General features: G+C 53.7%; 1 protein-coding gene across 1 annotated transcript; it reads right to left on the reverse strand.

The window, feature by feature from the left end:
• Window positions 1-2,829: 2,829 nt before the first annotated feature.
• SLC46A1 (solute carrier family 46 member 1) lies at window positions 2,830-8,548 on the reverse strand. The gene is given in 5 exon segments (XM_053662734.1): window positions 2,830-2,887; window positions 3,396-3,552; window positions 4,838-4,921; window positions 7,023-7,875; window positions 8,264-8,548. Coding segments are annotated over 5 exon segments (1,380 nt in total). The 5' UTR covers window positions 8,492-8,548.
• Between the last annotated feature and the right edge of the window lie 5,906 nt (window positions 8,549-14,454).

Below are 14,454 nucleotides of genomic sequence, written 5' to 3' on the forward strand. Positions count from 1 at the left end.
ATCATCTCCATTTGACAGAGGAATCGAAGGATGTGCTGTTTTCTGTCTTGAGCGGCAGCCCAGGATCCAGCCCCCGCCTCCTGGTGCTCAGCCCACAGCTGGCGGGGCTGCTCTCCTGAGAGTCATCCTTGGAGGCCGTGACCGGGCTGGGCTGCTGCTCTGCAGACCGCTGGCTTCTTCCTCACCCCGATGAACCTAGAAATGCAGTTAGGTTCTTGACCAGGGGCCATGCAGAAATAAATGAGCAGGGCCATCCCTCTGCCCCCTTCCCCAGGAGGGTAGGAAGGCCCTGGGTAACCAGCCCTGCCTCTTCCCTCCTCAGAGCAGTGGGGTCACACCTCCAGGCTGGCTCAGCACCCAGAGGGCCTCCTGCTCTTGGGCCACAAAGTCGGAAGTCAATGATCTCACACCAGGCTCGGGACTTCTCGCTTCCTCTCCCTTCCCTGCCAAAGATGCTGTTCAGCTGGTCCGAGCTCCAACTCGCTTTCACTGCACTTCCTCCTTCATGCCACCAGAGTGCCCACCAGGGCCAGGCCCTGGATAGGAGGGTGACTGAGGCAGACTGCCTCTCACAGAGGAGACACAGTAACAACACAGTGTGACAAATATCCTCCGGGGAAGCTTTCTGTCTTTCTGTCCCCAGCCCACTCCCTCCTGAGGATCCTCCGAGGACAGTATTCAGCTTCCCAGCCCCGTTTTTTCTGTTTGGTGCACCTGCCACTGACACCCCTCCAGTCTCTCTGGGGAACCAGCGCTCAGCCTGTCCCCTCCGCCGCAGCTTCAGTGCTGACCCCCCCCCCCCCCCCCCCCCAGCTCGGGCCCCTTGGCGCTCACCTTCCACCCAGGTTCGGCCTCACAGGGCTGGTCCTGAAGCAGAGGGCCGAGAGGCGGCCTTCCCCAAAGCCTGCAGACCAACCCCGGCCTGCAGGACCAGGGTTCCCGCTCTGCTGGACTGCAGCTGCTGCCCCCGGGGCCGGGCTGAGTCAGCTAGGTCCCTACCCCACCTCACCCTGCCCTGCCCCAGGGCCCAGGAACTACTCAGGGACACCCAAAGATCAAAAGTCTAGCTCTGCCCTAGCCAGTGTGGCTCAACTGGTTAAAGCATTGGCCCGTAAACCAAAAGGTTGCAGGTTCAATTCCTGGTCAGGGGTGTGTACAGCGGGCAGTTATGTTTCTCCCTCACACGGATGCTTCCTCTCTCTCTTCCTTTCTCTCTCTAAAAGCAATGAAAAAAATGTCTTCAGGTGAGGATTAAAAAAGAAAGAAAGAAAAGTCCAGCCCAGCTCATTTGTCCTTCCCCAGGCCCATGAAGAGTCATCTCATTTTAGAATGTGTGAGGTGGGAAGGATCTCAGAACTATCTAACCCCGTGATGGCCAACCAGGCATGGACAGTGTGGGATATTACCCTGCCTCGTGCTGGGCCAGTGGAGGGCACTCTCCTTGCCACAGTCTCCCCATGAGCGCGGACTGCGAGGTGGGGACCCAGACACAGGCCCAGGCTGTGGAGGCCACAGTTGACCCTGGTTTGCCCTAGGCTACCCCCATTTTACCTGAGTGATTTCCAACTAGAGAACTGGCTGGCAGGGCCGGTGACACAATGGGGTAGCACGGGCGGTATGGGGCTGAGCTCTCTGACCAATTCTGCTTTGAAGAGTCAAGTACCACCCGATTCGGGCCTGCGTGGAGGCTTATGGCCCTCATTAAGCTGATGCCTTAATACTCAATCCAATTTTGCCTTTCACCTTCAGTTCCAGGTTTTCATTGTGCCCTAGAAGTGGCCCCCTCATTCTCGGGGACCTGGGGCCCCTGGATCATGGGAGTCAGGCCCATCTCCAGGGTTCCATTGACTTACAGATGCATGCGGGGTGGTCTCAGCACAAAGCCCTGCTGAAGTACCCGGCGGCGGGAGGCGCTGGAAGGCTGAGCCATAAAAACTGAGTCTGCCTGGCTGTTGCAGCCAGAAGACTAGTTCTGGTGCCTTCAGGGAGTGGATCTCTGACTGACCCTCCGGAATGAGCAACGAGGGCTCTGCTTGGCTCCATGCAAACCCGGCAGCCCTTTGCCTCCCAGCAGCTCAGGAGAAGAGAATGGGAGGTCAGATGCGGTCTGGGCCAGCCATGCCCAGTACCGATCCCAGGGCAGCTCAGGGGCTCTGCTCAGCCCAGCAGCTGCCTGTGTGACCGCTGGGGGGCAGACCAGGAGCAGGAAAACAGTGCCCCATAGCCCCTTGCCGTGGGTGCTGTAAAATTCATACTTATGTTTCCTTACACTGCTTTATTATTATGTGCTTACACTGCTTTATTATTATGATTGGCACTGCAAGGTCCAGGGGGTTTCTCCCACTGAGCCAGTAGCCCTCCCCCTCCATTCCCACAAGCCTTCCTCCCTGCAAGGTACATGGTGTTAAGGGGCGACTGGCGGCTGCCCACCACAGACTTCGCACCGTGAGCTGTGCGGTTCTGGGTGGAAGCAGAGATGCCACCCCTCATGCTTCAACCAGCCCGAGGCATCACCCCTATCAGGACGTCTCCTCTCCCCGGAGGGCTTTATGTGATCGGTGACATAAAGGGCAGGCAGACCTCTGTTCCAAAGGGCTCCCCCGCTGCCTGCCCTGGAGCCAGGCCGTCTGAGTCACAATCCTCAAGTCACAGGCTGGCACAGCTATGGGTGAGGTAGGGGCCCTGGTCCAGCCTGACCACCTCACCCAAGGTGAGCACTGCCTTGGAGGGGAGCTGCTGGGACTGCTGTGGGGGGGTCCCTGGTGCACACTTCCAGTTGGTCAGTGTTCTCTTCGTTCCCCTTGCCCTCCGTCCTCGGGTCCAGGCTGATCAGGGGCTCTGGGGAAACTACTGGTATTCAGAGCGAGGATCAGCCTTTCCCAGAATCCTGTGAGAGACCAGAGAGAGGGTTCAGATTTGACATGGGGGGCCTCACCTCCTGCAGAGGTTCCACCGGCTGGACTGGGTGGGCTAGGACAGCTATCCCCCTCTCGAGGCAGAGGCAGTAGACTGTGTCCAGGGAAGGGGACTCTGAAGAGGGACTCCGAAGGCTTTGGGGGAACCAGTCAGTGGAGCAGACTGGCCTGGGGCCCAGCCTGTCACCGTAGTTCTATCTAGAAAATGCAAATGGAGGACAGGAGGGAGAGAACAGCCTTGCTAAGAGGCAGTGCTAGCCTGACCCCTTCCCTACCGCCCTTCTGCTCCTCTGCCCTGCCCTTGGGAAATGGCTCCCAAGGGCCCAGACAGCTGTCTGTGCGGGGAGGGTCAGGCTGGGACTGAAACCCTCCTGAAGGAAGGGCTCCAGGAACAAGGCAGCCATTTCTGGTTGGGGGGAGAAAGAAGAGGAACCCTTCGGGATAAAGGGCATCTGAGCCAGGGTCCGAGTCCTGTGTTACCCAATCAGGATGGCAGGGATGAAGAGGAGGCCAGCTCCCAGGAGGAAGGGGAACCCCTTCATGAAGTTCAGGGTGGCTGGGTAGATCGAGTTGAAGATGCTGGAGGCCACCAGCATGGCCAAGCTGTTTATACAGGCCACAGCAGAGAAGAGAGCACCTGTGAAGAAGTAAGTATCACGCCTGGCGTCTGGAGGCCTGGGTTCAAATCCTGCCACCGCTACCTCACAGCTGTGCAACTGGGACGGGTCACTCAATCTCTCGGAGTCTCAGCTTCCTCACCTATAATCCCGACACCCTGGGCTGGGAGGATTCGGCGAGGTCGTGTGTGGCAAGGAACTGCACACAGAGGCCATGAAACAAATGGCTGTTACAAGTACACATGACAGCTTCTAACAAAAGCCTGAGAAAAATGGTTTTTGGCTTCTTCCCTTCAGAATCATGTCCTGTCTGAGGTTAGCTCCGGGGCTAACTCCCAGTTCCAACACTCAGAGCTGTGTGGTCGCTGAGCGAGTCACTCCTCCTTCTGGGTTTCTGTGCCCCTTCCATTAAATAAGGATGCTACCTATTTTCACAGATTGTTGGCAACATGGCGTTCCCATCTGTAGCCCATCCCAGGGCCTGGCCTGCTGGAGGGAGCCAGTTAGTGGGGGCTGTTCTTCTCTCTTGTGCCCCTTGGCACCTCTGGGCACAGTGCAAGTGCCAGGTAAAAACTTATCAGGTGAATGAACAAAAGCACAGGGGGCCTGGGGACAACAGAACTGGCAGTGGGCACCAGGTCCTCCTTTCAGGGCAGACGGGGAAAAGGGATGGGCCAGATGTTTCCCCCCTGGGATCTAAAGACCCAGAGGCTGGAGAAAAGCTGTTTTTTATAGATATGCAGGCAGAACGTTACACTGTCTGAGCTGGAAGGGCCTGCAGATATCATCAAGAGCAAACCACTCGTGTACAGAGGAGGACACAGGCCCTGCCCGAGATGGCACAGCCGGTGGGGCACAGAGCCAGAACTAAAATCCAGAGCCCAAGACCTGCTGCTCTTAAAAACAAACCTGGGTTTGCATCCTAGCTCCACCTCTTGCTGAGTGACCCCAGGTGAGGCCATTTAACCCTCTGGGCCTCTGCTTCCTCACCTGTCACTTGTGCACAATGAAACCTACATCACAACATTGTTGGCTCCCACTGAGCTTACACACTCTGACGCTAGCAAAGCAGGGAATTCTGGCATCGCCTCATCCATTTTACAGATGGAAAAGCGGAGGTCCAGAGAGGGCAAATCCTCTGCTTTGGTTACCCCAGAAGAACAGTACTACGCTCTGCTCACTGTGGATTCCAATTCTGCAACCCGAAAACCCCAGGCACTGCGGCCCTCTGCCGGCCCAGGACAGCCTGTTCAGGGACCTCGGGGCACAAGCAGCCAGATGTAGTTAGTTGGCCATGACACTCACCCTGCTCCGATTTGCTCACCAGCTTGGAGAGCTTGGCCCGGACAATGGGTGTGATGACTAACGACAGGAAGAGGAGCCCATACCCTGTGGAGAAACAACAGTCAGGAAAATGGGATCAGGGTGAGGGCTGTCCACGTAAGATGTAGCAGAGCGCCTGCACGCACCCCAGGTGGGACTCAGGTTAGACACAGAAAGAACTTCCATGATGGTGAAGGACACAATGACTAAGGAGCAACGGAGACCACCCTTCTTAAGCTTTGGCCTACCTGCTACATCTTTTGTGAATGAACACTGACTCCCCACCAATGGCGTTCTTGCCAGAATACCTCCTGTGGTCCTAGCAGGTATCACCACACAGCAGGGAGATGGCAGGGCACAGAAAACAAGAGGCAGCCCCCAGTTCAAAACCTGTGCCACAGAACTGTGTGGCCTTGGGCCTGACTCCCACCTTTAAAGAAATAGCAAGGCCTTTACCACAAGATGGTTCTGGGGTGTAGGAGGCTGAATAATGGTCCAAGACATAGATCCTAATCCCTGGCATCTATAAATGTTGCCTCATTTGGCAAATGGGCCTTTGTAGATGTGATCAAGTTAAGGATCTGGAGATGAGGAGATTATCCTGGACAGTCAGGCTGGGCTCTAAATGATTGCTTGTAAGAAGGAAGCAAAGGAAGATCTGGCACCGACAGAACGGAGGAGAAGGCACTGTGACTGCAGCGGCAGAGAGCACGGCGATGCAGTCAGAAGCCGAGGAACACTGGCGGCCTCCAGAAGCTGGAAGAGGTGAGGGAGATTCCCTTCCAGAACCTCCGAAGGGAACATGGCCCCGCTGATGCCTTGCTTTTGGCCCAGTGACACAGATTCTTGACTTCCTGCCTCCAGATCTGTGAGAAAATATATTTCTGTTGTTTTAAGCCAATGAATTTGTGGTGATTTGTTACAGCAGCCCTAGAAAATGGACACATCAGAAAACACCTGTGAATAGCACCACACAGCAAGCACATGGTCAAAGCAAGTTCCCTTTCACTTAGCATTTTGTTGCTGTTTCCTTCATAACCATTTCCTGCCCTTGTGTGACTACTACCCCCTCCGTTACACTGCAGGCCCCTAGAGCAGTGTGCGCCACAAGAATTTTTAAAGCATGCACGACCTATTTAGTCAGGGGCGCTGACCGCTTTCCCCTTAGGCTGTCAAACTGAACAATGATGACAGCCAACATGATAGCTGGCCAGTGTGAATAAATCACAATTATACCTAGGTTTTGGGGGGGGGTTTTGGTCAGACTGGCAAAAAAAGCTTTTTTTTTTTTTTTTTTGGTGTGCTGCAGAATTTTAGTCATTACGTGTGCCATGGGATGAAAAAATTTAAAGAAGGTTGAAAATCACTGCCTTAAAGGACAGTGGGTCCTCCAAAGTGGGTATAGGATGAGGCACCCCAAATCCCACTCTGCTGAGGCTCCGCAGAGCCACGACAGGGTCTTTATCACCTCTGCAGCTCCGAGGGCTTTGAGTCCAGCACCGAGTCCATGGGAGACACGGTGGGCAGGGGAGAAAGGTACCTGGTCCCCTTAGCCGCACTGTCCGGGCAAGCAGCCAAATTAATAAATCTGTGATTACTGAATGGCTGACTTTGTACACAGTTTAGAGCTTTATCAAAATAAATCTGTCCCTTTAAAAAAGTTTACTTCCTCATCCCCAGCTGCCCCTCTCCCACCAAAAAAAGGGAAGAACTAATGAAAGCAGGAATTTGATTATCTGTGGGAGGAGAAGACCGGATTTTTCAAAAACCAAAGAAGCTGACCAAGGATATCTGAGGTAGGTCCTGTGACTGTCAGAAAAGTGAGTATTAAGACACTAACAGCATGGACTTTGTCTAAGAACACCATGATTGCAGGCTGCAGGAAGCAGAGGCCAAGGACTGAAGCAATTAGTGTTTGGCCCATACTTCTGCCTGATGCACTATCTTGCTAACAATATTTATGACCGATCATGTGGATTACTTTGGGTATTGAAGTTTTATATTTTATGTATAACAAAGATGCCATTTTTACGAGTTCCTTACTTATCTTTCTTCCAATGCAGGCTAGGAACATAATGTTTCCAAGAGCATGAACCAGCAAGTGGCTGGTCCCCAATTTTCACCCAGCACCTCTGGGACAAACTGTCCTTGAGCCCACACACATTACCTGTGAACATAAGGGGGGTGTTGGTAGCAAATGCAAAGAACACCATCCCCAGGATGTTAAAGGCCAAGCCAATCTCAGCCACCCAGGTGTCATCCAGGCAGGTTTGCAGAAGCCGCAGGCCCAGCAGGCTGGTGAAATACGGGAGGTGCCTAGCGGCAGAACCGTAGCCTATCAGCTTGGAGTCCCAGCAGAGGGGTCTGCTCAGCTCGTAGATGGTCTGGATGTCCTGAGCCCCAAAGTGCACAGTGAGCACCACAAAGATGACCAGTGAGTACAGGGCTAAATGCTTCCTGGACTTCTCCGGGGCTGGAGCCATGTAGAGCTGGGCAATGGATCGATGGTGACGGAGCGTGAAGAGCCGGGAAGGTGTTGGCTCCTTCAGTGTCTCGCCAAAGCAGAAAGCGGCATAGAAAGCCATGAATATCAGCAAGGCCAAGGCCAGCCAGAAGGGGTTGGCATAACCCTGGGCATGGAGCCAGTAGCCCCCAAGGAGGCTCGCCAGCATCCCTGCCACTCCGATGCATGCTTCCAGCAGGGCCATTCGGATGGTTCGGCTGTGGTGGGTGCTGACATCTGCCACGGAGGCAAAGCCAGCAGCCAGGAGGCCATTGAAGTCACCAAGGAGGGCACAAAGGATGCGGCCCAGCACGAAGAAGCCAACATGTAGCTGCAGCTGCACCACAAAGATGGACACCAGGGCCTGTACCAACAGGCCCAGCGAGGCCAGCACCAGCAGCGGGCGACGGCCCACACAGTCACTCCACGCACCCAGCAGGGTGGACGAGAAGAGCCCCACCAGGAAGCCGCCCACATTCATGTAGAGCGTCCAGTGGGAGGTGAGGGTCTCCACTTCCTGTGGGGGTATGAGTCTTACCAGGGTGTTGTCCTGCCTCTGGGTTTCCCTTCACTCCGTCCCACCAAACCCCCACCATCCTGGGAAATACAGGGATGAGGGCTTTCTCTGGAGCGCTAAACCTTAGAGACTTTTGGTACAACTATCAAATTCTCCCTGGAAGGTAGTTGCCGGAATTGGACCTAGGCCCCTTCCCTTACTTTTACCCCCTTTCGTTAACTCCCAAGGCTGGAGGACCTTGCATCCCCATACTGCAGGCCTCGGTCAGGCCCACCACCCAATAACCAAAACCCCCTTGGCAGCGCCACCTTCACGTTCGCCCCGCCCCGCAGCTGCCCCCAAGCCTTAGCTCGGGCCGGCCCCCTGCTTCCCCCGCCGCTGCCGCTACCTGCACGGCGGGGTTCACGCTGTGGTTGCTGCAGCCACCTCTGTCGTGGGTGCCATTGTAGCCGAGGTCGGCACTGAAGCGGTACCAGAGGTACTGCGTGGTGAGCGGGCCCTGCAGGACCAAGGCGAAGTTGCCGAGAAAGATGAGCGGCTCCACTGGGCCGCGGAACAGCACTCGAGGCGCGGGGAGGGCGCGGGTCGCGCCGGGGAAGCTTGCGCGCGGCTCCATGCGCGCATGCACCGCAGGGCAGCCGCCAGGAGGACCACGGGGCCTTCTGCGCCTGCGCCAGGCGTCCGTTCCCTTTTTAAAGTACAGCCGGGCGGGTCCGGGGCTCTTGTCCCACTCATTCTCTCCCCGCCCTGTCTGGACAGACTAGGGCCCGCACCTCGCTCACAAGGTGACCTTAGCTGTCAACTGTGCAGCTCTCCTTCCCAGACTCAGAAACACTCAGACCATTAACGGAAATATCAGTATTTAACATTTATTGATCGTTCACGGTGTACTGAGCACTGTACTAAACTGTGTGCTTTAATCTCCAACAGCCCTATAGGCTAGCCGCTATGAGTGATCTCAACCTGGGGATGAGATAACAAGGACATGGCCTCTCAAAGCCCGAGCAAAAAAACGTGACTTCTGATAACCTCCGCTGATGTCTTGCGCTGTAGGTCAGAGTGCACCCTCGAGCTTTATTTACTGATTCTGTTCCATTACATGGTCTCTGCTACTATCTTAGACATGCCGCTTACCTCCCTGTGCCTCAGTTTCATCACCTTTAACATGGAGATAACAGAACCTGCCTCAGAGTTGCTGTGGAAGAACGGTTTCTGGTACACTGTAAGTGCTATTATTGTTACTGACAGGCTGTCACTAGCTCCGCTCCTGCCCCAGATCTTTTCCTAGGAAATTAGTCTTGCTTTGGGGCTGGGGGCTGGGGGCTGGCTCTGAGATGCCCTTGGAGAGGCAGAGAGGACCTTCAGTCCCAGCTGGATAGTGCCCGTGGAAGACTGCCTTCCCCGCCTCTGTGGGAGACGTCATTGCGGCATGGCCTCCTCACTCAAATGGCAGTCTTACAGCAGTTTAGGCCCAAAGCCTGTGCTTGCTTTCTGCACATGGCCAACCACAGCGTTTAAACTGCTGACCATATTTTGGGATTTTAAGAGGAAGGGAGGAGGCCCTGGCCAGGTATCTCAGTTGGTTAGAGTGTCGCCTTGATACGCCAAGTTTGCTGGTCTCTCTCTCCCTACTTCTCTCTTTCTCTCTAAAGTCAACCAATATGAGGAAGGGAAGAGAGGGCATGAGGGGAAAGCCAATTCCTGTTTTTTTGTTGCTTCTCACATGTCAACTCTAAGAGTCAAAGCGGCATTCATGTCACAACTAAGGCTGTTCATAGCCCTGAAGTGGAAGCTGCAGCTCATAGGAAGCGAGACTCGAGCCAAATCTTTTTCTGGCCTCCGTTTTCTCATCTGTGAAATAGTCTCTAGCCTCTGTTTCCTGGTCAGAAAAATGATGGAATAATGTCTACAACCCATAGGAAGGGCATTAGGGTCAAATAAGAAAACCCATGTGGCTTTGAGCTTTTGCGGCATGTCTGGCTGCCAGAGGTGGTGGCTGCTGTTGAGCTGAGCTTGAAGGCGGGAGGGATTTCACCGGAAAGACGCGTCGCTGCACGAGGTGAGGGTCAGACAGACACCATGTCCAAGGTGAGCCTTGGGGAGGAAGGCTGTCGGAACCCAGGGACGTGCAGGGCTGCAGATACAGCTCCCCAACCACGTGCCCCACAGGGAAGAGTCCCCAAACCACTTCCTGTCTTGGGGCGCCTACCTGTGCTTTGCTTTCAGTTTAAACACTTCATTCTTTTTTTTTTTTTTTTATCCTCACCCAAGTATATGTTTATTGATTTTAGAGAAAGAGGAAATGTGGGGTGGGGGGGAGAGAGAGAAACAGCTATATGAAAGAGAAACATCTATTGGTTGTCTCCCTACGCACTCCATCCAGGATTGAACCTGCAACCTAGGTACATGCCCTGACTGGGAATCAAACCTTCAACCTTTTGGTGCACAGGACAATGCTCCAACCACCTGAGCCACCCAGCCAGGGCTAAACACGTTGTTCTTGACAGAGCCTTACCATCTCTCTGACCCTCCATCCATTCCGTCAGCACCCGCTGCTTGCCAGGCCCACTCCTAGGAGATGGGGTTGAAGACAAAAGCTTATACAATCCCTTCCTCAAGGAGTTCCCAGGCCAGGGTTACACAAACCCAAAATGACAACAATCAAAGTATACAATAGCTTCAATCAGTTCAGAGTGTCCTCAAGAGGAAGTCTAAAATATTCACGGCCAAGGAGCTGAATTTTAAAATTTATCGATATCATTTCCATCGAGGGAATTGAACTTGTCACCACTTCTCCAGCCAGGGCCAAGGAGCTGAATTTTGAAGCATGAGCCGGTGAAGGAGTTACCAGGAAGAAGAAATGGAGAAGGGCTTTCTGTGCCATAGGAAAGGCGGGCCCATGTAATTATCCTGTGAATAGCACCGTTGAACAGCACTCTAGCGTATGTGTTAAAATGTGTTAGCTTGTTACATGTAAATGTTTAAAACATTCTATAAAAACCGGTCTTGGCAAGTGTTCGTTTTTACTTTACCTACATCAAGTAAGGGAAGTGGCCCAGGCCTCCAGGAGGCCCTGCGAGAGCTCCTTGGGGCCGACACAGTGTGGGGGTGACAATGAGGGTAACATCCAGGGGTCCTCAGGAAGGACATCTTTTAGTCAGGCCCTCCCTCCAGTGCCGGGCTCAGAACCCCAGCTGTGACCGTTGGTCTGGAGCACCTGGCTTTTCTAAGGGCAGCAGGGACCTAAACTAAACACAACGGACAGCAGGGCGCCAGCCGGCAGTCTGTTCACAGACCATGAGGACCACGTGGCTCATCTAGAGCCACCATTCCCTGTACCAGGGAAACAGGCAACGGAATCCCAGGTCAGAAAGGTGCTGCGTAAGCCAGGAGCCAGAGCCCAGGGAAGGGAGACGCTTTGGCGGTGTTTTCTCCCTGCACAAGGGAAGCCACCACCGAGAACTGCTGTTCAGGCCCAGAAGTGCTTGCAGCGCCGGCAGCCGGGCTCAGCCCCTCCTTCCTCGGTGGTGTTCCTGTACTGTTTCCCTACGCTGATCAGGTGAGCATGTCCTTGTTTTAAAATCCTCAATGGAGGATATGTTTACTGATGTTAGCGTGGAAGGGAGGGAGAGAGAGAGAGAGAGAGACATCAATTGAGAGAAAACATCAATCAGGTGCCCCCCTTGTGTGCCCCAACCAGGGATCGAACCTGCAACCTGCAACCTTTTGCTGTACAGGACGGTGCTCCAGCCAATGGAGCCACACAGCCAGGGCTAAACATCTTTTTATAGCTGTGTCAATAGGTTAATTGGCCACTGTTGAGGGGACTGTTCTGTGCTAGCCATTTCACAAGTATGATCTCTTGTCCTCATGATAACCCAGTGACAGAAGAATTGTCACCCCTGTTTGGCCCTTGGGAAAATTGGAAAGATCACAGACACACGCCCTGCGGGCTGCAGGTGGCCACAGGTATGTTTTGCTCGATTCACACGTGTTAAAAAAAAAGAACAGTTAGCCCATAGCACATTTCAAAGTTTGAATTAGTTGCCAACATCTGCCAATGGGAAGAGTCCCATGAAAATTCAGATTCCTGGATTGTCTTGAAAACTGAGACATCATGGCAACGCCCACACAAGCCCGTGCCTGGCTGAGGCTGGAGGGGACCACGCCTGCCTTGAGGCGGGACTCACGTTCTCCAGCTCACTGCTCCCCCCCCAACTCCCCTCGACTCAGACGAAGACCGCCCAGCCCTGGGGGTTGTGGAGCTTGCCGCCCCTTCTCCGGGCTCTGCTGCCGCCTGGGAGCAGCATCCCGAACCTCCCACAGGGCCTGTGCGGAGGCTGTGAACGTGAAGCAGGTGGAATCACGTGACACTATGCCAAGCTGCTGTCCTGAGGGTCTGAAACACATTGCTTCCCCTCATGTTAGGTTGATTTAATTTACTCTGAACTAATCACCCCAGTGTCCAATCCGGTGTTGCTGTACCCCACAGCAATGGAGAGGGAGTGTGAAGCCAGAGGAGTCAGCAGGGACCAGATGACACCTCTCGGGAGTTCAGTGGGGCTGTTACGGAGCCTGAGGTGCTTGTGTGACATCCTGGGGGGGGAGGGGCTCCCATGAACATCTGTCCCCAGGGCTCAGGAAGGGCAGGGCGGGGAGTCATCCACATATGTGTGACAGAGTCATAGGAGTGGACAGATGAGGAGTGACGTGGAGCCTGGGCAGGGGTCAGAGAGGAGCACGGTCGATTCGGATGGACAGAGAATGCAGATCAGGCAGTGAGAGAGGGGAGAAGAAGCAGGAAAGAGCAACTGAAGCCAAGAGGCAAGGGGGATGACATGCTGGTCACTAAAGAGAGGTCTAGGGAATTGAGGTCGTTGGCAATTGAGGGGCAGGGCTGGGCACCCCAGAAGTTTTCACAAGTGAGATAAGAGAAGGAAAACACAGAAATTGGATCACAGGCCCGGCAGGTGTGGCTCAGTTGGTTGGGGCATCGTCCAGTCAACTGAAAGGTCACGGGTTTGATTCCCAGTTGGGGCGCACAGGCCTGGGTTCAAAGTTCAGTCCCCAGTCAGGCAGCAAGCGAGAGGCAAAGGATCAATGTTTCTCCCTCACACTGACGTTTCTCTCCCTCTCCGCCTCCCTCCTTTCCTCTCTCTGTAAATATGTCCTTGGGTGAGAATTAAAAAAAAAAAGAAGAAGAAGAAGAAAGCACAAAAGAAAAAAAAAAGCTTAAAACGAAAAAAGAAAGAAACTGAACCACAATGGGTTATGTAAGTATCAAAATGGACATTCAATACCAAGCAATGAAGCAGAGCTGCCCCTTGACAAGCTCAGCCTTGGGGAATGTCGAAAGCAAGACATGACACGTTCTGGGGGCTGAGGAACTTCAGGGACAGGCGGGCCTAATACCGTGGCCGCTGGAATCCCAGAGAAGCACATCCCAGGCTGAAACTCAGGGGAACAAGAAAGCGGAGGCTGCAATGTGAGCCCACCCAGCTGGTCAGGCGGATCGGAGCGCAGGCGTGTCCTTGCCTTCTCCACGGAGTCGACCTGTCAAGGCAGCCAGCTTCTCTGGACGGTCGGAGCACTGGCACTTTCATACGTATACTCCAGTGCACCTAGGTCACCTGTGGCAGTTAGCTAAGCGGGGACACCTTCACAGCCGAACCAGCATTTCTGCTCTCCTAGTGCACCTTCCCCACTTTTAGCTTTCCTATGAGTTATTTTGGCATTCGGTTAGTATTGGCCCCTGTTTTATAAGCCTGGGTGGGAAAAAAGAGAACACTGGCCAACCCTAGTGCCACACACTGCAGGTGAAAATGTGTCACCAGGCCCCTGAAAGCCAGGGGTTTGAGTCTCAGGTTCATTGCCCTGAGGGTGGATGACGGAAGTTCCACAATGAAGGAAAAGGGAGAATGTAAAGAGCACTTGTGAAATGATGAAACTGTGTATCCAGAACTGTGCCTAAAACATGGAGAAGTGAGATATCTCTTACAGGATGAATTGAGAATCCAGACCATCCACCTGGAGCACAGGGTAAGCCACCTCGCACTTCAGGATGTGGACCCTAAACCAACGTCTGGGAAGGTGGCAGCGGTGTGGAGAGGTCCCAGGAGAGCCACATGGGTACCAGAGACCCCGTAAAACTGATGTGAGCAGGCGTCCAGCTCCTGCACAGTGGGACCCCCCACAACACACACACCTTTTTCTGGATGCATATGTTTTTAGGAAACTGAAAAAGTCATATAAAAATAATGGTAAAGAAATGTCGGTGACTCAAATGCAGTAAGAATAATAATAGTAGCTAATGATTAATCAGTATATACCGTGTGCCAAGCACAGAAATATTTTAATTAATCCTAATAAATCCTTACAAGGTGGTTATTATTGTTTCCATTTATAGAGGAGGAGATTGGGGCTTTTAGAGGTTGAGTGACGTTTCAAAGATCCTGTGGGTAATTGAGGGTCAGAGTCGGGACTGGAAGACAATCTATCCACTTCTACAGTCAGACTTCTCCCCTCTGCCCTCTGCTGCCTCCCAGGTGTGGACGCCATTGGCAGACAGACAGCTCAGTA

The sequence above is a fragment of the Artibeus jamaicensis genome, unplaced genomic scaffold (genome assembly GCF_021234435.1).
Source record: "Artibeus jamaicensis isolate MK-2021 breed Jamaican fruit bat unplaced genomic scaffold, CSHL_Jam_final contig_2790, whole genome shotgun sequence".
Taxonomy (NCBI): domain Eukaryota; kingdom Metazoa; phylum Chordata; class Mammalia; order Chiroptera; family Phyllostomidae; genus Artibeus; species Artibeus jamaicensis.